The 23,862-nt window shown below is 58.6% G+C and overlaps 1 protein-coding gene across 6 annotated transcripts in view; it reads left to right on the top strand.

Moving 5' to 3' along the window:
- Positions 1 to 23,862, top strand: part of RGS12 (regulator of G protein signaling 12) — a 119,561-nt gene that overhangs the window by 39,321 nt on the left and 56,378 nt on the right. For 3 of the 6 annotated variants that reach the window (XM_045474713.1, XM_045474710.1, XM_045474714.1), the window contains exon 3: positions 490 to 606. The exons of 1 other annotated variant lie outside the window; for it this stretch is intronic. In XM_045474713.1, coding sequence (XP_045330669.1) covers positions 490 to 606 — 117 coding nt within the window. Of the gene's footprint in view, positions 1 to 489; positions 607 to 13,576; positions 13,812 to 23,862 lie in introns of those variants that run through there. 2 more of the 6 variants (XM_045474716.1, XM_045474715.1) reach the window with 1 other exon arrangement.

Raw genomic sequence — 23,862 nt, 5'->3', positions numbered from 1 at the left:
AAAGAACAAGACGTGTTAATGGCCTGTTGTCTTGTGCACCTGAGTTGGTCTGGTCTTTAGACACCAGCTGACGGTCTGGGGATTCTTCAGTTTCCTCGGATGCCTGTGAAATTATGTAAAAGCATAACGTTTACATTAATAGTTACTTCTCTGGCCACACCCTTTATGTTTCCCCAGTTATTGGTCCGTGGTTCTTCATTTGCTCTTTTGGTGAGAGCCTTTGGGGGCCGGTCAGCTGGCACAACCCGCCTTGTGGTTTGCAGGCGTGAGCTGGGGCTTGTCTCCGGGCGCCGAGCTTCAGGGGCAGAGCAGATGCGTGGAGATCCTGGGGTGACTTTTATTTTCAACTTTGGGTTTTGGATCGGGGTCGTTCGTACAGAGCATGAGATCAACCCGGGACGACCCTCACGTCTCCACTGCAGGGTGTCAGGCAGAACTCAGCCTCTCTTCCCGAGAAGGTAACGTGATGTACTTTTTCTTTGTGTTTAGGGCTCAAAGTTTGGGCGGGGAGTTGGACTCACTCAGACTTCTCAGCGCACTTCTGCTCGGAGATCATTTGGAAGATCCAAGAGATTTAGTATCACTCGCTCCCTTGATGATCTTGAGGTAATTGAATTTTAGTTATTTTCTTTCTCCATCGGGTTTTTAAAAATGAACGTCGGTCGTGCAGATACACCTGTATCTTCCTGGAATCCCACCCTCACCCATTCCCCTCCCTCCTTCTCCTGCCGTCACCCTGCTCTTCAAGTGTGGGGGGCCTCTCCTGCACATCCGGACCTTCCCTGCCCCCCCCGCCCCCCGCCCGTGTCTGCGGACCGTCTCCTGTCTCATCGCTGCCCCTCTTGCCCCACTGAGTCTGCGGACATCACCGTGCCTTGCGCGCTGCCTGCTGTGTGGCCAGCGCAGCTGTAAACGTGGTAGACGTGAACTTGACTCGGCCTCACGAGAATCACGAGGGAGGGCCTCTCGTCGCCCCCCTCTAAAGACAGCGTATTGACCCACAGATACCGAGTTCTTTTCTTCTATCCATATTCCTTAAGAGATGAATAGACTTGGCTGTCAGAGCGGTTTTAGGACTACAGAGAGGTGCAGAGCCCCCGAGCCCCCCCGCCCCGTGACCCCGGCTGCTTCCCCCTCACACTGGCGTGGCGCTTGTCGGCCGACGGGCCGGGCGGACGTGTTCCTGTGAGGTTCACGGCTCGCGTGAGAGGCCGCTCTCCGTGCTCTCCGTTCTCAGGCTGTGGACAGGTGTGTGATGTCACTCTGCCTCCACCACAGTGTCACAGGCGGGGTTTCGCGGCCCCGAGAACCCCTGTGCTCCGCTTAGGCCGCCTCCCTTCTGCCTGGACCCGTGGTGGCCCCGACCCTTCTGCGGTTCACCGTGCGTTCGGCCTGGCAGTCTGCACAGGGGCCGTGGCGCCGGCTGTCTTGTTCCGCCTCCCTTAAAACGCCGCCTGACCCGCAGGCTTTGGTCCCGTCGTGTCGTGCTGTGGCGTCTGTTGTGAGCGTGCTGGCCTCGCATCCGCCCCGCCCCCGGGCAGCTGGAAACCTGCGCACGGGGCCCCGTGGGCACATGCGGGAGGGAGGGCCACGGTGATAGGCGTGGCCAGGCGCCAGTCTCGGTGACCCTTCTCACGCAGGCTGGGGTCACCGGCGTGTGAGCCCGTCACCCCTCCTCTCCGCCCTTGGTGCTGGCGGGCTGGGAACTTTCCATTTCGGTGAAATGGCGTCTGGTCTTACGCAGCATTTCACTGATGGTGTGTGAGGCCGAGTGGTCGTGGGAGGCTCTTGGGCTGTTTGAGTTTTCTCCGTTTTGCATTCGCCTATCCATATCGTTTTCTAGTTTCAGATTTTGTACGTACGTGTGTGTGTGTGTGTGTGTGTGTGTGTTCTGGACGCGAGTCCTTTGTCAGTGAATGTTTTGGAAAAACCTTTGTGGCTTATTCCCACCTTTGTTCAGGGTGTCATTCCTTACACATATGTCTAATTCACCCTTTTTAAGTGTCCAGCTCAGCGCCATTAAGAGCAGTCACGGCGTCAGGGCACCTGTGACTCGTAGTTTCTGCTCAGGTCATGACCTCACCGTTCGTTGGATCGAGCCCCATGTCAGACTCTGTGCTGACAGCATGGAGCCTGCTTGGGATTCTCTCTCTTTCCTTCTGCTCCTTCCCAGCTCGCTCTCTCTCTCTCTCTCTCTCTCCCTCCCCCCCCCCCTCAAAAGAAATAAACATTAAAAAAAAGGACATTCACAGTGTTGTGTGGCCGTGCCCACCCTCCGTCCCCAGCACTGAACCTCTGTGCCCATGAAACACTGGCTCCCCACCCCCTCCCTTGGTCTCTGGAGCCCCACACTTTCCGTCTCCAGTGTTTCACGACTCTGGGTCCTTGTGAAAATGGAATCGCATGGGCTCTCTGCTTCCGGGTCTGGCGCGTTTCACTGAGCATAACGTCCTCCAGGCTTGTCCACGGCGTGGCAGATGTCACGACGTCCTTCCTCTTTATCCACGTGATCCGTCGTGTGGACATCGCACGTTGTGTTTATCCGTCCCTCTGATGACGCACACTTAGGTTCCTCCCACCGTTTGGTGCTGTGAACACGGTTATGCAAATATCTGTTTGGTTCTAGCTTAAAAATTAATTCTAAACAAGATAAGTTCTTACAGACTGATTGACAACAAACTGGAACTAACAGGCCTTGGTTGATTGTTGCTTCAAGTGGTAGGTCTGTTTGTGTTTTGATGTGAAACCGGGACGCTTGAATGTTAGAGGCGGTGGGGTCTCTGAAGCCGCCCTGTCTTCTAGGCTGGATGTGGGAGGGTCGTCAGAGGTTGGGGGCGGGTCACAGAGGCAGGAGGGGGGCGCAGGCTGGAGCTGGGCAGGGGTGGTGTCGTGGTACCTGGGGGGCAGTGCAGGCCAGCAGGCCGCGTTTGGTCAGCAGCGGTCAGAAGTGGCTCCCGTGCGGCCCCTCGCTGGGTGGAAGGACAGAGGTGACAGAGGTGAGGGTGCCGAGTACGGAGGCCCTCGGAGCCGTGTGGCTCCCGGGGAAGGCGGTCTCGACCAAGCCCGCGTTCTCGGGTCAGCCTGTCGGCCAGCCGCTGGCCGCATTTTTCTGGGAGAAGGCTCGTGGGAGGGGTCTGAGCCTCCCAGGGGTGAGAAGTGGCCCTAGCCCGGCTCGCGGCGGCAGCCCGCGGTCACACCTCCAGGCTCTGTGGTTCCCGCTCACTTCTCGCCCAAGAGAGAGCGCTGGGCCCTCCTGCCGCCCGCCGCCCTCACGCGCACCAGTGTCTGCACCCTTGATCCAGGGCAGCGGGCAGCTCAGTCTTTGATCTCTGACCTTCAGATCAGCTCCGCGAGGAGATCGTCATGGTCTCTGTCTTCCAGGTCAGGAAACTGAGCCGCAGGGAGTTTCAACAGCATCTTCTAGGCCACGCTAGGCTGCAAAGCTGTGGTCTTTCTACCACGTATGGGACCTCTCGCTTTTGTTAAAATGGTACATTTGGAGACATAGGAGTGAATCTTTGCTAAGTTTGGTTTTTTTTTTGTTTGTTTTTTGCCTAAAGGGTTCAAAACGTACAAGCTGCAAATACCTTTCTTGAACACTCATCGCTGGTAAGCCTGTTTCTAAGGGAAGCTTGTTGAACACACTGTCTCTCTGTACTTCTCTTTGTTACTCTGTAGCGGGTGTCCTCGGCAGCCTGGGAGACCGTCCCCGACCTCTTAGTCCTCGCACCCTCGGACGGTCCCCTCCCCAGAGGCACCGGCTTTCACGTCAGCCTTCAGGTGGTGCCTGATCATCCTGGGCCTCTCAGAACATTCTCTCCTCATTGCACCCCGCCAGGGGCCCCTGCCCCCCGGCCACCAGCAGCCCCGCTCCTCTGCGTGAGTCCTGTCTCGAGTCCTCGTCCGGGACACCAGCAGCCCGGATTGGGTCCCCCGGAGGGAGACTCAGTTGGAGAGCTCTGCAGGCCTGGGGACCCACATCAACTGGGGTGATGAAACAGTACGTGTGTGTCAGTCCAAATGAGTGGCGACTGCATAAAACAAGAATAACTGTTTTGGTTTTTTGTTTGGTTTAAAAATGTATACAAGTAAATCACAGCGTGGCCACTGGTGTGAGCGCTGGGAGGTGAGTGGACTGCAAGCTCCAGGCGACGTCAGTGCTCAGGAAGAGGGTGAAGGTGTGGTTTGTCCTTGATTTTCATAAGGTGAGAACGCATGCTGTCGTCTCCAGGGTAGCCTGAGACAGTAAAATAAAGAGCGCTTCTAGATTGCAGGGAGGAGAAATGGAATTTTAAAACCCAGTCAACTCAGCAGACGGTAGAAATTGGAGAGACGGGACAGTAGGAGGGCGGAGAGCTGGGGGCTGTCCACGGAGGCAGTACTGAGTAGAGCCGTGGGGTGAAGTCCCCACATGTCAGTAGGAACATCGATTTCATATTTTTTTTTTTTACATTTATTTATTTTGAGAGACACAGAGACAGCACGAGGGGGGAAGGGGCAGAGAGAGGGAAAGAGAGAGAATCCCAAACAGACCCCACACTGTCGGCACAGAGCCCGACGCGGGGCCTGAACCCACAAAACCGCGAGATCGTGACCTGAGCCAAAACCAGGAGTCGAACTCTTAACCGGCTGAGCCACCCACGTGCCCCAAGAACATCGCTTTTATTTTTTATTAAAAAGATTTTTTTTTTAATCTTTATTTATTTTTGAGAGAGAGATAGAGTGAGGGCAGGGGAGGAACAGAAAGAGAGGGAGACACAGAATTGGAAGCAGGCTCCAGGCTCTGAGCCGTCAGCACAGAGCCCGACGCGGGGCTCGAACTCACAGACCGCGAGATCATGACCTGAGCCGAAGTCGGACGTTCAACTGACTGAGTCACCCAGGCGCCCCAAGAGCACCGATTTTAAATGAATCAGATATACCAGTTAAAAAGAAAAGATTGTCAGACTGCATGTAAAATCTGATTATTTTCTTTACTAGAGACACATGTGAAAGTTAAGGACACAGAAAGCAAACAAAAAACTGGAAAAGGACACACTGAGCAGTACTAATCAGAAGAGTGGCAGTCGCATTAATGCCAGTGGGGGCTTTCGGGCAAAAAGCATCCCTAGAGCTAAAAAGGGAGCCTTCAGAATCGTAAGAGGCAGTGAGAAGTTCTCATCCTGAAGTTTGTATGCATTCAGTAACATGGTCTCAACCTACCTAAAGCAAAAATGGGTAGAAGCAGGAGAAGAAGTGGGCTAATTGATACGGCGGGAGGTTTTTTACACTCCCTGCCTCGCAACTGGCGGCTGGAGCAGGAGAACAAAGTCTGGAAGAGAGAGGATCTGAGCAGCATGACTCCCAACTTGGCCTCCCGGACGGACGTGCGGCACTGCACCCGACGGCCGCTCTCTACCCCTCCTGGACCGTTTGAACGTTGAGCGCGTGCTGAGCCATAAAGCCGGCCTGCATCGGTGCGGAGGACTCTCCAACAGTGTGTCCTGTGCCACAGCCAGCGTACTAGAAACCAGCGGCAAGCGGGTGGTGCCCGTGCATGTGGGAGAACGCGACCCGTCGCTCCGAGGAGAGTCACTGTGGGGGTCGGGAGTGACGCTGCGGGCCTCCCCTCTGACCCGTGGCGTGCGGGTACGGGTGCCCACGGCGACGTTTGTGGTGTCACGATGCCCGTGCGAGAAGGGAAGGGAAGTGGAAAGTCGTCTGGAGGTGAGAAGAAGACCTGTAAAAACGACACGCGGGAAGGGGAAGCTGGCAGAAACGAGGGCAGAAGCAGAAGTCGGTGACACAGACATCAACAGACCAAACGGGCAGAGGAATACACGGAGAGGCGTTACTTCCCAGCTCAATTTATGAGGCCCCCGAACCTTGACCCCCAAACCTGGTGCGGACTGAGAGGAGAAGAGAGGAGAGGGGAGGGGAGGAGTGGAAGGAGGGGGAGGGGAGGAGGGGGAGAGGAGGAGGGGAGGAGAGGGGAGGAGGGGGAGGGGAGAAGGGAGGAGGGGGAAGGGAGGAGGGGGAAGGGAGGAGAAGGGAGAGGGGAGGAGGGAGAGGGGAGGAGGAGGAGGAGGGGGAGGGGAAGAGGGGGGAGGAGGAGGAGGGTAGGAGGGAGAGGGGAGGAGAGGGGAGGAGGGGGAGGGGAGGAGAGGGAGGAAGGGGAGGGGAGGAGAGGGGAGGAGGGGGAGGGGAGGAGGAGGAGAGAAGGGGTCTGGAGGAGGGGGAGGAGGGAGAGGGGAGGAGAGGAGAGGGGCCGGCTGCCCACAGGTGAGCACAGGTGGAAGCACTTAACATCACAACGTAAGTGCAGGTTCATGTTTATTCCAAGGACAGGATATTTTTTTAACGCTTGAAAATTAATATAATTTACCACAGTAACAGAGTAAAGTAGAAAAATGATATATCCTCTCAACAGAAGCAGAGAAAGCATTTGGTAAAAGTTGGCATCCGTTCATGGGAAAAACAAAAACAAAGCAAAACAAAACTTAACAAAATAGGAATTACAGGGAACTTCCTTAATCTGATGAGGTGATAAAAAGTCCCCATAGCGGGCAGCATACTTAAGCTTTCCCCTTGAGATCAAAGCAAGAGAAAGATGGATGCTGTTACCATTTGTGTTCAAACGTTTCTTGCCAGTCTGAGTTTACTAAGAGAGTAAAAACAATCGATATTTAACAACCACAAAGGAAGGACGAAAATGTTGTCCTCAGGGGCGGCTGGGTGGCTCAGTCAGCCAAGTGTCCACCTCTCGATTTTGGCTCAGGTCATGATCTCATGATTTCGTGGGTTCGAGCCCCATATCGGGCTCTGCTGATGGTGTGGAGCCTGCTTGGGACTCTCTCTCTCCCCCTCTCTCTCTGCCCCCAGCCCCCACTCATGCTGTCTCTGTTTCTCTCAAAATAAATAAACTTAAAGAAGTTTTTTTAGAGAAAATGTTGTTCTCACATGATATGGTATCATAGGAAATCTAAAAGAATCTAGAGGTTAATTATTAAAATTAATGAATACTTAGCAAGGTTGCTGGGTATAGTCAGTATACAATAATCAGTTGCGGGTATGGTTAGAAAATAGCATATAGATTCAGTGCAATTTTTCAAGTTTATTTACTTATTTTGGAGAGAGACGGAGCTGGTGTGAGTGGGGGAGGGGCAGAGAGAAGGCGAGAGAGAGAATCCTAAGCAGGGTCTGTGCTGTCAGCACAGAGCCTGACAAGGGGCTCAAACCCACGACACTGAGATCAGGACTGGAGCCAGAACAGAGTCGGACGCTCACCCGACTGAGCCCCCAGGCGCCCCATAGCAGCCCGGATATTCTTGAAGGACAATAGGTAGGAGGAGGTCCGCCATTCACCATCGAAATGTGTTATAGTGGAAGCAACTCCAAACAGGGTCCGTGTTGGCCCTCCTCCGTAGGAGGAGGGCGTGCACAGAGGTAGACCCCGTGCCCGTGGACGTGGGCTGTGTGCAGAGCAGGGCCGAGTGTGGTCTTTTCAGTGGTGCTGGAATAAGAGATCCACGTGGGAAAAGGAAAGGAAAGGAAAGGAAGGGAAGGGAAGGGAGGGGAGGGGAGGGGAGGGGGAGGGGAGGGGGAGGGAGGGAGGGAGGGAGGGAGGAAGGAAGGAAGGAAGGAAGGAAGGAAGGAAGGAAGGAAGTAAGTCCTCGTGCCCTACCAACACAGCTCAATCCAGCTATAACGCGGAGGGCAGCACAAGATCATTACCTGAGGGCGGTGCGGGCTCACGGCCTCATGGTGTTGGGGCGTGAGCCATAGAGGCCAAGGCTGATGCTGAGACCCGGAGAGTGTCAGGGCCCTTCGTGCGTGCAGATACACCACTGCTAGATTATGGGGGAGGGGGGTGGGGGGAGGCCCCACCAGAAGAGTGGGCAGGAGATTCAGGCGGGTGTTTTACCAGACGACGGCCTGATGGCACGTCACACGGGAGAAGGTTTCCAGCCCTGTTCATCATCAGGGAGGTGCAGTTTCGGCCGTGGTGAGGTCAACACCCCGGGAGGGCTGCAGTGAGGACTGACGTGTCAGCAGGAACCGTGTCAGCAGGAACCGGGCCGGGGCTGTGCAGGTGAGCCCTCGAGAGGAGGCTGGACAGGAGCTGGGGCGCGGGGAGGCAGGGGCGGGGGGCCTGTCCTCTGAGCGGGGAGAGGAGTTACTGACAGATGGCGGGAAGGGGGCAAGGTCCTGGTGGGGGGGGGGGCGGTCAGGGAATGAGTCAGGCTATAGGAATGTCAGAGGGGAGTCTTGTATGTTTTTGAAAAGGTGCCCATTTTAGTCTTGACCATGGCGGACGGTCACCGAGGAGGCAGTGGCCTGAGAGGCGGGTCAGGGAGAAAACAGCCAGCACTGTTGGCCCAATGTGGACAGCGGGGACGTCTCCTCCCTCTAGGTGTTTAGGCAGGTGTTTAGGTTTTTAGGATGTGGACCGACGGTGTTGGCGTCTGTGAGACAGTCCCAAGATGCAGAGGCCCTGAGCTGAGCACGCGCAGGTTTAAAGGGGAGCTGTGCCCCGAGACCGGCGTGGGAGACCAGAGTCAGCTTCTGGGGGGGTCCTTCGTCCAGCGTCACCATTGTAGGCTGTTGGCCACGGGGAACAAGAAACAATTTGCTGTCTGTGCGTGGGGCTGGGCTGATCCACCACGGTCCTGCGCTAAGAGGGTCGAGCGGCGAGGGGTTGTGGGTGTGCTGAGTCTGCAGGAACTCCTTCTGCGGCTGGGTGGGGGCTTCTCTCCTTAGCTGTCTGGACCGGTGACCCAGGAAGTCTTATATGGCACAGAATGTGCAAGGCTGCGTGTGTGACAGGGGGTGAGTGTGTGGGGTCCGCAGAGCGTGTGGGGAAGGTGCTCGTCCAGCACGGCGGTGACAGTTGTCGTGGTGGGGATTGGACATGGCCCGCGAGCCCCCAGGGCACAGGTCAGTGGGGAAAGGTGGCTCTGGGACCGTCGGTTCCTGTGATTTGGTGCAGGCATGGCAGGAAGGCTCCTGGACTGAGCTGCTTGGCCAGGGCCCAGGGAGGGGCTCGAGTGTCAGTAGGGTGAAGAAAGAAGGACTTGGGGGCACCCGGTGTGAGGCATGTGGTACTGGGACATCCTGGAAGGAGGCATGGTGGCCGCGGCACATTGGTGGCAAGGTGATGGCGGTGGGGGAGCTGGAATAGGTTTGTGGGCCAGAGATGGGCCCCTCTCAGGAGGGAATGTTCACAGTCCCTCAATGTGTGGGGCCCGCACACGAAGGTCTCGAGACAGGCACAGCTGCCCTGGGGACAGAAGGGAGGGAGGGAGGGCCAGCCTGAGACTTGGGTGTTATTCTAAGTGTGGCGGAAGCTTCTGGCGAAACTCACAACAGGCAGCTGAGGGAGAGAGGGGCGTGGCATGTGGCAGGGCAGGAGGGACGGGGCCCAGCCTTGGTCCAGCTCTCAGGAGCTCCGGGGGCTTCAGGAGGAAGCCCCTAAGTGTCTGAGTGACAGGAGAACATGGGGGTGGGACCCTGCAGGAGCCCTAGGAGCTGGGGAACAGGAGAGGGGAGGGATCTGGGCAGGGCAGGAAGGCCGTGGTGAGGGCCGGAGTCGGCACCCCGTGGCCCTCAGGCCATAGCTTGTCCTGTGAGTAAAGCTTTATTGGGGACAGTGGCAGAGTTGGGCGGTGCAGACAGTGACCCACAGACTGGATGTTTACTCTCAAGCAAGCTGGCTGTACCCTAGTGACAGCCACGGTGCCCAAGCTCGCCGTGGCCCCGGGAGGGAAGGGGACCTGGCTGCTCTCTAGACTGCGGGGTCCTTCAGTTCATGGCCTTTCTAGACGGGCCCCCTGCTGAGAGCCAGGCCCACCTGCCCTGCTGCCCCTGGGGCCTCTCTGGCTGGAGCCAGAGCCCCACGGGGAGCTCCCTGCCGCTCCTTCTGGCTCTCACAACACCCTGGCCCCACTGCACTCCCCCGGGAGCACTGTGCTGGGGGGAAGGCGGCTGGCTGGCAGAGGGCCCAGCTGTGGTTAGCAGGGACTGGCAGTTCAGGGCCTGGACAGAAGGGGGCGCCGAGGCCATGCGTTTTCCTCCCAACTTGTCCAGACTTCTCCGTGGGGGGTGGAGGGTGGGGGGTGGGAGCGGCCCCTGCATCTGAGGCTGGGCTGCTGTCTGCGCTCATCTCCCTCTGCCACACTTGAACCTGTAGAGGAGTGCATGTGTTTCCTCTGGGTCCAGCTGTGCCCGGGATGGGTGGAAGACCAGGGAAGGCATGACGGGTCCGGGCCATTTAGGAGACGATGCCCCTTGCCCTGCTGAGACTGGCTTGGGGCTGCGGCAGGAACCAGTGAGAGGCACCTGGGGCGGCGGCGGCCGCTGCAAGGAGATCCAGGATACGGGAGGAGCTCTTTGGTGGGCCCCTTCCACTGGAATTTTCTAGGTGGCCGGGTCTAGAGAACGAGGCTCCTCTCTGCCTGGCTTGCCGGTGTTCCCCCGGGATGCCCGCTGCTTCCCCCCATCTGTGTGCTCTGGTCAGACCCTCCCCGGACATGCTCCCTGAGCTGCCCCGACCCAGCCCCCCACGGGACCTCTGCTGCCGTCCCCGAGTGCTTGCACTGCGTTCTCAGCTCAGGACAGACCCCTGGGCAGGCTCGGGGCAGAGGGCACAAAGGCCCTCTGGGCTCCCTCCAGCCCGGTGACGCGCCTGTAGCTGCTACCTGCTTCCTGTTGTCTGGCTTCCTGGGCCAGAGCACCACCCCCCCCCCCCACCACCACGGCCCCCAGCTCTCCCGCTGGGATGGACCAGTGCCGGCAGCTCACGTGGCCGGGCAGGCCTGGGGTTGGGGGCCAAGGACGGCTCCGACCTCAGCTGGCCCTCTCCCCACTGCCTCTGGGCAGCTCCCTGTCCTGCCAAGCCCAAGCCCGTGCAGTGCCAGGCCACGCCGCCACTGCCACCCGGCGTTTCCCGTCGTGCCCAGACCCACACTTGGTCTTATTAGGGGCTAGTCCCCAGTTGGCCGTGAGTCAGCTCGCTCGTCAGAATAGGGAGGATGCGATGGCGGGCGTGTTTGGCGCACTGCGGGAGCCCTTGGACACTTTGACAGCCAGGGAACCCCTCCTTTCCCCCGGAGGTGAGCCGGGCTCTGGGGGCCGAGGGCACCGTGCGGCACGGGCAGGGGTTGTCCCCAGACTGTTGCCCCCGTCCCCTCCCTCTCCCTGCCCTGCGGACGGCAGACAAGGGCAGGCTGACAGCAAACGGGGAGACACAGAAGGCCCCAAAGGGACATAAGAGAGCACGTGCCGTGTGGAGCCGGATGGCGGCGGGCGGCTGTGTGGGCCACACGCGACGGCCACATGCACGAGGTGGGGGTCAGCTTCCTCTGGTGGGGTATGGGCGCTTCCGTCTGAGGCGGTTAGAGTGAGAACAGGTCCGGCACCCGAGCGGCGGCGTGCACGACTCGGCGCCCGGGTGCTGGGTTTCGGGATCTGCCGCGTGCCCTGGGGTGTGGCCTACCGGTCCCGCAGTCCGGCTCCGGTCTCCGGTGGTCACTGGTGGTCACTGGTGGTCGTCCCGGGTCTGGCAGGCCTTCTGGGCCAGGGTGCAGCTGGCCTGCACTCTGGCCTGGAGGCCACTGTCCTCTCCCCAAACCTACAAGTAGTTTAGGCCCCTGGGAGATCAGTGAGGACAATAACCTGGTCACAGAGTCACCGGCTGGCCTGGCCACCTATGAAAACCTTCCAGTGTGTTTTCTCTGAAAGTGTGTGTGCATGGGTGCGTGTGTGCACATGTATGGGTGCACGTGTATGGGTGTGTGTGCACGTGTGTGCACACATGTATAGGTGTGTGCACACGTATGGGTGCATGTGTGTGCGTGCACATGTACGAGTGTGCATGTGTGTGCACATGTATGGGTGCACGTGTATGGGTGCGTGTGTGCATGCGTCTGTGTGTGCACACGTATGGGGTGTGAGTGTGCGTGTTGGAGGGTGACATCAGGGCATGCGTGTCCGGCTTGGGGGGGGGGGTGGCGTGTGGCCTGTACCCACTGGGCCGGGCCAGATCCTGTCTCAGCCTTGCCAGCCTGCGGTTTGTACCACACGGTGCTCTGGGTGCGGCTTCTTCTCTCTTCCCGGCCGCCGGGGGAAGGAGGTGGGCTTGCTGGCCTTGTCTGCCAGACTTGATTTATGCCCAGGAAAGGCGACTCATCCGTGTGCCCGCGGGGCCTGTTTGCAGGCCGTGGCCCCCGCTTTCCCTCACACTGGCTGGCTGGCCTGCTTGGGAAAGACGATGAGTCCTGCTCTTATGGCCCGGAGAACAGGTGGAGTGAGCAGGCCGTGGCACTTGGACATGAGGCCCCTCCAGGCTTGGCGGGGCAACCGCGGGAGCCCAGGAAACCCTGGGTGGGGGGGGTTGGAGGAAGCTCTCTCTGCCGAGGCTCATCCCCCGCCCCGCCCCATGCAGCAGCGGGGGAGGTGGGGCAGCCCAGGGCGCCCCTGCCCACCTCCTGGGGGCCCGGGCTGAAGGCTGCTGCTCCCATCCCCCCCTCTCGCTGGGACCCCCTTCCCCGTAGTCCCGGGTGGTGCTGTCTCCCTCGCGGGCCCCGGCGGCTCCTGTGAGCCGGGCCAGGCGCTTCCTGCACTCGGTGGTGGTGTGGACGGCCTTGGAGGCTTCTGTCCCTTCCTAGCCCCGTGCTGTCGGTTCATACTTTCATTGTGTGTGGATCTCTAGAGAAAAGCAGTCTGAAGAAGCTTGGGCTGATGCCCACGGTCTGTAAGATTTTCATCTTTCGGGCAGGCCTTGTACAGTCGTGCATGAAACACAGAGTCACGTGCTCCGTGTTACGGATTCTCTGCACTGAACGCTTACGCAGGGAATGCTCCCGTCTCTCCCACGGAGAAGCAAAAGTAAGGATGGGCTCCGCATGGTCAGTGTGGCCGGCTGATGGCCTGACCCCAAACCTGAGGGCCAGCATCCCAGCCTCTTGGCCCTTTTTGGGCATCGTGTTTGCTTCCTGAGGTCGGCTCCGATCTGACGGTCCAGGGTGAGCTGAGTGCTGGAGCCCGTGCATGTGAGACCCTACCTCCAGGGCTGTAGAGTTTTGGCAGTGACGAAGCACTTTGTGGTGAGCACTTTACCCGGGAGTCTCCCGAACGTTGACGGGTAATTTTGCAGTGGTACCTAGGTTCTAGAACCCGTTTCTTATTTCTTTTCTGCCCCCTATGCGTACGAGGGCCTGCCGCGGTTCCCTCGCTCTGAGGTTGTGTCAGGCGTCTGAAGGCAGACAAGGCAGACACAGCACAGCGATAGATGCCTGAGACGGGTTTAGGAACGCGGCCGATTCCTCAGGTTGGCACCACACAGACTCGTGCATATGGAGGCTTATAATAGAACCGTCAGCAACTGTAATTAAGGCTGTGAACTGCGCCACGCTGCTAAAAAAACAAATTCTCTGCAGCTGTTGGACTGACTGAGAATTACCCCTATCAGCTCAAGTTTGATTCTTCTGATTTGGTAGAGGAAATACTTTAAAAATGATCTCACAGCGTGACTTATGTAAACGGCCTTTTTTTTTTTTTTTTTTTTTTTTTTAATCTGAGACAATTGACATGGAGTCTGGATCCCTGGCAAACCACAGCTTCCTGCAGTGTCCTGTTGCCATGGGTTACAAAGAGAGCCAAGTGGAACTTCATCTGAAATGTCTTTAAACTTCCCTGGCATGCACAGGCATGCTACTGTGTCAAATGGTATAGTTTAGATCTGCGTGCCTGGTGTGGGGCAGAAATCTTCTTGTCTGAAGATGAATTTGGGCAAAGCGTTGTCGAAGGAAACACACATTTTAAGCGATCAGCAGGTAAGTTTCTTGTCACTTGGCAGAATTTTTCTAAGACAACTTGGCATCTCAGTTATTGCTTTGTTTTCAGACCGTTCAGCAAATCGTAGATTTTCAGCGTCAACTTTGAAAGCTCTTCTCGTGCCTCCATCACGGAGCCAAAGTGAGTCCTGTGGCGGCGAATGCCCGGCTCGGGGACCACAGGACACCCGGAGCGAGGCTGGGCGGTGGGTCGGTCGCGGGGGGTCCAGCTCAGCCCCCGGGGCACCCCGGCTGCTCGCGCTGTAAGTCAGCCCCACAGAGAGCACCAGTGGTCTTGTCCTTCCCGCGGTAATTCTAACAGCTTTTAAAGAGGAGTGAGGGAGCTAATTTGGGGGAAGTGTTCAGTTTCAACCAGATTATCCAAATCTATCATCTTCTTTAAATTACTGTTTTGTATCTGATATTTTAAAATGTAACGAACTGATTTTGCTTCATACACGTACACAGGGAACCACTGGCAATCCTATTGAATGATTGATTATTATCTGAGCTTATAAAGTTGAACTGACTAGAAAACTTTTTCAAAAAAGGTTTGGGGAGCCAGGCAAAAGGAAGGTTTGAGATTTAAAAAAAGAATAATTTTTATTTTCCTCTTGTGGCTGTGCTGTGTTGATGTAAATGTCACTAATTGCAGGGTACCAGTTTTAAATTCGTTCTTTTCTGGGGGCTTGTTTCATTTTGCAGTTTTCGTGATGTCTAAGTAGAACCTCAGGGCGGCGGCTGCAGGCGAGCCGGTTCAGAGGTGACCGGTTTGGGGGTGAAATGGAGGGAAAGGGGGCTTCATCCTCCCTTTTAAATGGAAGATAGAAATAGGTCAGCTGGGTCGGTCAAGGAGGAACCTTACGCAGTCAGTGCACGTTTTCATCTATTTTAAAAACACGCAGCGTGCAGTCTGAAAAGCCCAGGCACTACTAAAGCTCACCGGAGAGGTGGGGGGGGGGGTGGCTTTGATGTTTACGGGCGTGCCTGCCGCGTGGCCGCCCCCGGCAGTCCTGGTGCAGAAACGCCGATGTGTTCCTGGGACCCTGTGCCTCGTCCTTGATGGAAAAGTGCATTTGGGATATACCGTGCCCTTAATGGACCGATTAACCAGTTAGTTACTTGCACATACCCGTGCACCACACTCTCATCTCAGTGGTCTATAAAGGCAAGTTTTAGGAAATGTTGGTTTTTATGCCGGTGAGAAAAAAGGTCTCTAAAAAGCTGCCTTTGTACTTGCCTGTATAAATGATTTGGATCCCTTTTGAAATTTTTGCAAGTGCTCAAACTGGCAAATAAGTTGTTCGCATGAGTGTGTTAAAATCTGGGCGTGCGGGTTGTATTTTAAGCAACAGAAAATGCGCAGCTCTCTCCTCCCCGGGGCCGAGGGTGGTATCAGAAGGTGGTGGGCGAGTGGTGGGGGCACCGCAGCTCTTTCTGGCTCAGAGTGGGCCCGTGGGGAAGAGGGCAGAAAGAGGGCCACTGCGAGGGGGCGATCCTGCAGCCACGCGGTGTGAAGGGGGTAAACTCGGGGGCACCGTGTGGGAAGGCTGGCTCCACACCTCACCAGCTCTGCTGTCTTAGCGCCTCTAATTGCCGGTCTGTAAGCGGGGTGCCCGGGGAGGCCAGCCTCCATCCACAGCGCACGTGGGCTCCGTGAGCGCGGCGTGCCTCTCGTGAGCGCCTTTTATCCGGAGGCGGAGAGCTATCTCCCACGGCCGTTGGAGCGCAAAGGAGAGCCGGTGGGCGCTGACCCTGAAAAAGTGTGAGGCTCCCACCGGCCGGATGAGCAGATCGCAGTTCTCCCGTCGCTTATGAAGTGAAGTTCGGCATAAGTGGACTTTGCACGTGTGGGTGTGCGCCTCTGTCAGAACAAAGCGAGCCATCGGCCCCGACCACGTCGGGGTGGGCGTGAGCGGTGGGTGCTGGTGAGGCGCGGTGGGGGGAGACACGGAGACCCACGGCCTAGAAGGAACGCGAACTGTCACAGGAAGAAAGCTTCGACAAGCTTCCCGCGTGGACCCGTCACCCCACCGCCACCGTGGCCCTTCTCGGGGCTGGGCCGCCCGGGAGGAGTGACGGGATCCGTGCCCGGCCCCGCCAGGCTTCCACGCCGATGGGCAGGGCTGCGCGGGCGGTTAGTCACCCTTGCGGCTCGTCCTCCCCTGCCCGCTCATAAAGTACAGATGGTACTGGGCTGCGCTTGGCCGAGGTCTGTGGTTCCGTGGCCTGGAAGCATGTCTCGTGTCACAGATGTGTTGTGAGGTCTGTCTGCCCAGGCAGCTGCCTTCAGGCTGCTAGAGTATGAGAGAAAGAACCTTCCAGAGACCAAGGGGCTGCCACCTCTCCGTGCACTGAGCCCCGTGCAGGATTGAAAACAGGAAGGGCTGCGCTGGGAAGACAGAGTCCCGTGTTCTGTTGAAGGCGCCCCGGGGCGGCGGTGGGGGCGGCCACGCTCAGGGCTCCACTTGGCCGTGACAGCGCCCGGTGGCAGGTGCGTGGAGGGCGAGCCAGCCCCGCAGAAAGGCCTGGACAGGCTGGAGGAAGACAGACCCCGGCGGTGAGGAGGGCCGCCCCGGGTTTGCTCCTGGGGAGGTGCAGGCAGGGGGAGGAAGGGAGAGCGGGCCACACAGGCAGGGCCGGCCGCAGCTCTGGCAGCCGGGTCTTCCTTCCCCCTGTCGCAGACCAGGACTCGGTCCCGGTCCCCTCGCGGGCCCGCCGGGTGGGCAGCGGAGGCGGCGAGGGGCGACCCGAGAGCAGGGGCGGGGTCCCCTCGGCCCGGGCCGGCGCACGTGGGGAGCTGAGCGGGCCCCGGAGGCAGTGTCGGGTGCGGCCACGGGCCCGGCTGCCAGGGTGGCCGTGGGACGGCAGCGAGCACGCAGGCCTGCCCTTCTGTGTGCCGACGCCCGGCTGGCTCGGTGGGCCGCACGTGATTGTTTTGCCTTTGCCTGGGTTTCTCCTTCTTTAGCTCAGGCGAGCGGGCTGTGCTCAGTGCCTGTGTCCGCTCTTGGCCTGTGCCACTCGCGGGGGGACGCGGGCTGCATCCTCTGCGCGGGGCCGGCCCTGCTGGGCTGTCTGTCCCTCAGCGTGCGTGTGCCTCGCCCCAGACCTCCTTGGACACTGACGGCGGGTGGAGGGGGGGCCGCAGCTGCGTGGGGGCGGTCTGCGTGTATCCCACTCAGTGGCTGCACAGTCTTCTCTCACTTTCTGAGGCTCTGATTCTGGCCATCTGTGTGAGAAGACCTCCCGGTCCGTGTGAGGGAGACTCCAGCTTCTGTCTGCACGTCCTCCCCTCCCTTCTGTGAAGACGTCGGTCGCCTTGAACTGGCAGCTGGGTGACCTGCTGACCGTGTGCCCTGGCTGCTGCCGCCCTCGGTCCTGGGGTGCAGCCGGCACGCGGGCTCCTTTCTCCCTGATCCCCAGAGGGGCGCCTGGCACCCTCCATCCCAGAACCACCCGTCGGTCGTGCTGGTCATCCTGACCAGCTTTCCCGGGGGCCCCGGTTTCCCCAGGACCCCGCCCCCTGGCTTCTCTCCCCAGGTGTCTGCGAGCGACAGCCCTCCAGCCTGTCGCGGCAGCAGGGACCCCGCTGCTCCCAGCTCCCTCTGGATGTGCAGGAGGCGGGTAGGGAGTGGTGTTCCAGTCGGGCTTCTCCCTCGGTGTCCCCTGCCCTTCGCTCTGGCCATCCCTCGAGCCCCATGTCGCCAAAGCCCGAGGACTCAGCCCTCCAAGTGTGTCCCTGCGTCCTTACTTCCTCGCCCCCACCTCGCTCTCTTGTCTGCAGCCCTGGGGGTGCGCACTCTGCCCTGCGTCAGCCCGTCTCCAGCCCGAGGGGACACCGCGCGTGCCCTTCTCCACGCCACGCGCTCCCATAGCACTTGGCTTGCCGAGGCAGCAGGGACGTGACGTCTTGGGTTCACCTCCAGCCCCCAGCAGAAGCACCTGGGGGCGGGGCTGCCTGTTCTGGGTGTGCGGCCGTGTCACACGCACCCGCGTGTGCAGGAGGCGTTCAGTGAGTGCAGGCGACCTCAGCGGGATCCCCCCGCCCAGGCCCTGCCTGACCCTGAGGGTGGGGCTGCCGGGGCCGATGGAGCCAGCCCGGGAGGATGGAAGGACGCACGGACAGCTCCAGCTTGAGGCTCCGCTCCGCTCCGTTGGGTGGAGGTTTGGGAACCCCCTGAGGCATCTCGGCCTTGATGAGAAAGCGCTTCCCTGGGGTTGGGCCTCGACTTCGCCCGAGAGTGGGGCTTGGATTCCGGTCTCCAGCGTGTACCTGCGTGTCCCGGTCCCGCAGAAGGAGCTCCTCGGGGACGGTGTCTGTCTGAGAGGCAGACTGAGTGCTGCCGCCCCCACAGAGCATTCCAGAGAGGCGAGTTTCCCTCCGCTTCGCTGGCCGTGCTGTCCTGTCGGGCTGCTGAGTCGTGGCCGTCATCCCAGACCCTCTGCCGCCTCCCACCCTGTCTCCCTTAAGCCGGGCCGGCCGGCCACGAGGGGGGATTTGCAGTCTTCAGTCAGCAGTAAGGTCGGAGGGTTTCTGTGCGAGGTCGGATGTGCACTCCGAATCAATCCCCTAGCCTGAGCGTGGAGCCTGCGTGCCGCTCGCTCGTCACGGTTTTTGCAAAAGGAACCATGTCAGGCTTCACCAAGTGCTTGACAGGAATATTCGCTCTTGAGTCCTTGGGAGGATGCTGTCATTGTGGGTTTGGCCTCGTTCGGTCTCTTGTGATTTTATTGGAGGCCGAAGAAGTCTTTGGTACGCACACACCTGTGCATACGTGCCCACGCGCAAACACACACGCGTATCAGGACCCGCACACGGGATGTGCGTGCACACGCGCGGCTCTGAGGCACACTTTAGAGAGAGAGGCCCAGGCTCAGCCGCGAGCCGACTGAAGGTCCCCCACTGCTGTAGCGCCTCTCCTCGCTGGGCTGCACAAACTGTGGTGTGCCGTGCCGTGATGGCTGTGCCCTCGCCCTCGCCCATGACTGTGTCCAGCTGTCCTGTTTGTCACCCGAGTGCCTGTGCCGTGTGTCATCCCTGTCTCCTAGGTCACAGAACTTCTTTACCGTGAACGTGATAGTTTGAACCTTAGAAATTGTGCCCTCCCCCCCCCCCCCCCCGCCTTTATGTGAGCCTTCTGCCCAGGTGTCTCTTGGTGGAACCTGCTGGAAAGCCGTAGTGTGTGTGTGTGGGGGGGGTGTGCTTGTGTGCTCACGTGTGTGAGCACGGAGAGGGCGGGGTTGGGATGGAACGCCGTGGAATCCTCGCGAGGGGATGCGCTCCGAGCCTGGCCATTTCGCCAGGCCGCTGCAAGGTCTGTGGGAGGTCACTCAGGCGTCTCGCCACCGAGGGACCTGGGGGCCGGCCTGCAGGGGCCGACGGGGAGGCTGTGCGGGCCCACTCAGGGGCCTGGCGAGGAGGGCCTCCCTGACAAGGTGCAGGTGGGCTGGCCAGGGGAGGGGACAGCAGGGGCTGGGGGCTTCCCACAGCGGCTCTCAGAGTCAGGGAGACACGGCAGGACCCGCGCGCGCACGCGTGCAACTCTGAGGCCGGGCTCGCGCACAGCATAGATCCGGGAAGCACTTGGGTTTCACGTTTTCCTGCCCATCTTACGTCGTCATCGTCATCCACACCCGTGGCTGGTGGCCACTGACCTGACCCGATAACGCCGAGGGTCGTGGCTGGGTGTGAAGACGTCTGGGCCCGCGGAGCTGAGTCAGGGCATGAGCCCAACAGGCCCCACACGCACCTGCTCTCCTCTGCACTCGGCCCGGCGAGGGGTCACTTAAAACGGAAACGATCAAGTTTTTAAAAAGTCACATAAACATATATTAGATACAAGTAGAATTGTTAAATTCCTCAGGGTTTTCATCATTTGGGTTATTTACATTCTCTCTGTATTCAGAACATTTGGTGCCTTTGGGCAACTTGCAGCCCTGGTCTCTTCTTTAGGACTCAGATACGACCAGGTGTCTCACACTTTTTGTGTCTAAGACGGGAAATTTTGCCAGTGACTCAACATGAAAAACGGATGTTATTGTGTGTTACTATATATCACAGTGATTTGGAAATGATATAGCTTAATGCTTGCAGGCTCAACCTTGGTAAAGGCTAGACTCATCATCCAGTATGCTTCGTGTAAATGGTCTAAAACTGTCACACCATTAATTCCAAATGAAATATCCATGGAATGTGTGTGGTCCAGACAGATTCCCTGCTGGGAATAAACGTGATTTCTACTGAACTCTCGGGCTTACGAGACTGACCCGAGGAGTGGAGATTGTTTGAACTTAAACCACGTATCTCAATACTTCGTAAGTTTCTTTAAAACAGACTGAATTCCAGTCCTGCAGGAATGTGCTGGAACTCTTTAGAGCTATGCCATTACGGCCCATGTTTAATTGGAAGCTCGGAAAAGTGCTGACTTACCGGGACCTTTCTTCCCTGGAAGCTTGGTTTTACGATTCTGCTTCTTTTGTAAGGATCACATGTAGGTATGGGAATTTGGGAAGAACCCAAAAACGCGGGCAAATGAAATCAACTTATTAACACAAATTGTACAGAACAAACATTAGGAATGTTTTAAGTTGTAATTCATAAAAATGTTTACGGTGGCCTGGGGTCTCCGTACGCCGAGAAATCGGGAAAGCCTGACTTTCAGTCACACTGAGCAGCTGGCTTCCCCTTTGCGGGAGCTGCTCTCTGGGAATGTTCTGTGGGAGTTTCTGAAGCTTTGCCATTTGGGACTGCTCCCCCCCTCCAGCGGCCAGGATGTGCTAAAAAAAAAAAAAAAACGCACGCCAGGCTTTCAAAGGGTAGCAGGGGTCAGAATCCTGAGGCAAATAGAAATGATTTGGGGGTTCCCCGTCTTTCCCACTGCCCCATTGTTGGCAGGTTGTCTGCCTAGGCCTCCCCACCCCCTCCCACAATGCAGAGCGCTGAGTGCCGTGCCCTGTGCTCCCCACAGGGCACCTCCCAGACTCCTCCCCGCCGGCACCTGTCGCCGTGGGCAGGCCGCTTCACCTCTTTCGGCTCTCCCTGCTGTTGGAGCGAAGGCCCCTGATCCGTGCTCAGCCTGCTCCCGTGTCCACGTCAGGGGCTGAGGCCTTGGGGTGCCGAGCGGGGATCGGCTGACATAATGGCCCAGCTCTGCCCCTCCCTGGTGGTGTGTGCTTACAAGTAGAATAAATATTGGACAGTAAACAGAAGAGTTAGGTTAATGGTAATTGTACATTATTTACAAATTAAATAATGTGGTCAGGAAAAGTCATCACCTGTTTCTCTGAAATGTGGGGTGGGCGGGGGACATCTGTGACCTCTGAGCCCTTACAGGCCCCTCTGGGAGGACCCTTAGCACACAGAGCCCACTAGCCCCCGGCTTTCCAGACGCCTAGAACTTTCCTTAGCATTTTAAACTTGGAAAGTACTCTTTGGGCACAGCTCCCCAAACTGGGGAAAGGGAAGGAAACACACGTTTGAGGCCGTGGCTCAGAGATGCTGAGCCCCTCCTGGAGCCTGGTGAACAAGGGTGACGCACGGAGCACCCGAGCCCCTCTCCCGGAGGACGTGCGTGAGGGGCGCCCGAGGGGGTGGCTCTCCAGGCTGGATGGAGGGTGTGCACCCGCAGGACAGTGCTCCTTTCTGACTTTGCTGGCCCGTGTCCAGGCTGGCACCCCCAGGCACCCCCGTGGCACCCCGTGGCACCCTCCCGGCCGGTCTGGCCTCTGAGCTGCCACAAGTGTGACCTTCTCCAGGGCTGTCTTCCAATTCCCAGATTTTCTTTTCAGCCCTGCCACTGCTAATCTCTGCACCGAGCGTCGCGTTTCAACCAGTGCAGTTTCATCGTGAGCATCTCATCAAGGGTTACTTGTCACGTCTGCCGCCTCACTTCCTCTTTCCTCCATCACCACTTTGATTCACGATTTCATCTTTATTCGACGTTCTGTGTCAGAGCCTCCCAGCGTCTGAGGATCTGCTAGTTGTTTCGGGGAGCTCTTTCTCCTCATGGGTTCTTCCCTTGGGTTTGGGGGGACTCTTGAGTTGTGAGCTTTTACTGGGGCAGGCTCACTTTTTGGAACTCCTGTGGGCCTCAGTTGGGCCGCTCTCCTCCCAGGCGGTTTGGGAGCTGGCCATCTTTGCCCAGGAGTCCCGGGGCGTGTCGCCTGCGCCCTGCACTCGGTGCCCGGCCCACCCCTCGGTCCCGCCTAGTGGCTCCTTTGCTGTTTATGGAGCAGCAGTATATTGAAAGCACGTTTGTTTCTGTACCGTCGTCACAATTTTTCTGTAAATCTAAAATTATTCTGGAAAAAGAGTATATATTTTTTAAGTGCATTTATTTATTTTGGGAGCAGGGGAGGGGCAGAGACAGGGAGAGAGAGAATCCCAAGCAGGCTTCACGCCGTGGGTACGACCCTGAGATCGTGACCTGAGCCGAAACCCAGAGTCGGATGCCCAACCGACTGAGCCCCCAGGAGCCCCTAAAATACACTTCTGTGAAAAGCACGTTGGTTGCGCTTTACCTGGATCCGTGCGCACTGCCCTGCGACGCTCCGTGACACCCCTCTCTTGTCCAACCTTCTTCCGCCCCCTCTGGCTTCGGGGACGTGCCTCGAGTTCATTTTGGGGCTGGGCGTAGAGATTTGTAGTGCGTTTGCTCCATCTGCTAACGTCAGAACTTACTTTCCATTGTGAGCACGGCGTGCAGTCAGCCATGGCCTTCATATTTACGAGGTTTACGTTTCAGGATTCGTTTTTCCGGTATTATTATCGATAGCGTTTCCGGCGTTATGTGTGGCCTTGTGGGTTTTCTTCTCATAATCTCAAGGGAATAATTTGACTTTATGACGTGGTTGCTGGTGCTTTACTGTGAGTACGGAAGGACGGCTTTCCGCGGTGTGTTGGCCTGGGAAGGGGGCTTGTGTGAGGAAGGTCACGCCCTTGGGGGGCGAGGGCTGACGGCCCAGGCGGGTTTGCCAGAGTCCGCACTCGCCTGCCCGTCTGGCAAGATGGACGTGTAAAAACCGGACACACAGCGGCGTGTGGTTTTACTATTGGAAACGTACCGATAAGGTGCCAGGATACAGTTCTGGGGCGTTTCTGCCCCAGGACCCGCGATGGTTTGAAACAGCGAGAAGCCCCTATTCCAAAACCATCAGGACGTGGCTTCCCCGGGCTGTCAGAGGACAGGCCCTTTTTCTGGGGCAGAAGGCCATCCACCCCTCAGCTGGGCCCTCGAGCCTTCCAGGTCTGAGACCCACGAGGTGAGGGGCTCAGAATGGGAGGGGGTCCCCCATCTTGCACGCAGGTTGGGGGGTGAGGTCTCGGGGGGCCTGGCACTGGGGATGGGCCGTCAGCCGCGCCTTTGGCAAGAGCTTCCTCGAGTCCCGCGCTCAGGTCTCGGCTGCCTCTGCAGAGAGGACCCGAGTGCAAGTCTGTCTCCTCGCTGGGCTCCCAGGACTGAGCCAGGGAGGGCGGCGGCCGCTACTGAGAGGAGCGTGTGCGGCCTTCATCCTGCCGCGGAACCCGAGCTGCGGGGTTTGGTCCCGCGCGTGGTGGAGGCCGGGGGAGGCCCAGCACCAGTGCCGTCGGGCCTGGCCTGCACCTGCTCTCCAGAGCTGGGCCCCTGCTGTGACCGGGACGTCCCACAGGGTTGTAGGGTGTCCCCGCGGGCTCCTCAGTCCCGCCCTCGTCGGCTCCTTCCGGCTTCCGGTGCGCGCGCCCGGATCCTGTCCTTCCTCAGCTGCTCCTCCCGCCTCCCTCCTTCCCCGCCTGCCTGCATCTCCCAGGAGCCCTCCTCCGAGGGGCCCGTTCTGTTCATCCGACCGCCTGTCCTTCCGGGACCCCCCCCCCCCACAGCCTCCTGCTGCCTTCCTACCGGCCTGTTCTGCCCTTGCCCGACTCGTCGGGTCTTTTCCCCGGTGCCTTTGAGCGGCCCCCCTCCTCTCCTCCGCTCTCACCCCCTGCGGGCGCCCTCCTGGCCCCTGCCGTGCCGTCACCCGGGCACCTGTCACCGTCACCGGGAGGGGCCCGGTCCCCGCGGCAGGTGGAGGT

Source organism: Leopardus geoffroyi, chromosome B1 (genome assembly GCF_018350155.1).
Source record: "Leopardus geoffroyi isolate Oge1 chromosome B1, O.geoffroyi_Oge1_pat1.0, whole genome shotgun sequence".
NCBI lineage: Eukaryota > Metazoa > Chordata > Mammalia > Carnivora > Felidae > Leopardus > Leopardus geoffroyi.
The sequence above is the reverse complement of the archived record's forward strand: the minus strand, read 5'-3'. Positions and strand labels throughout refer to the sequence as shown.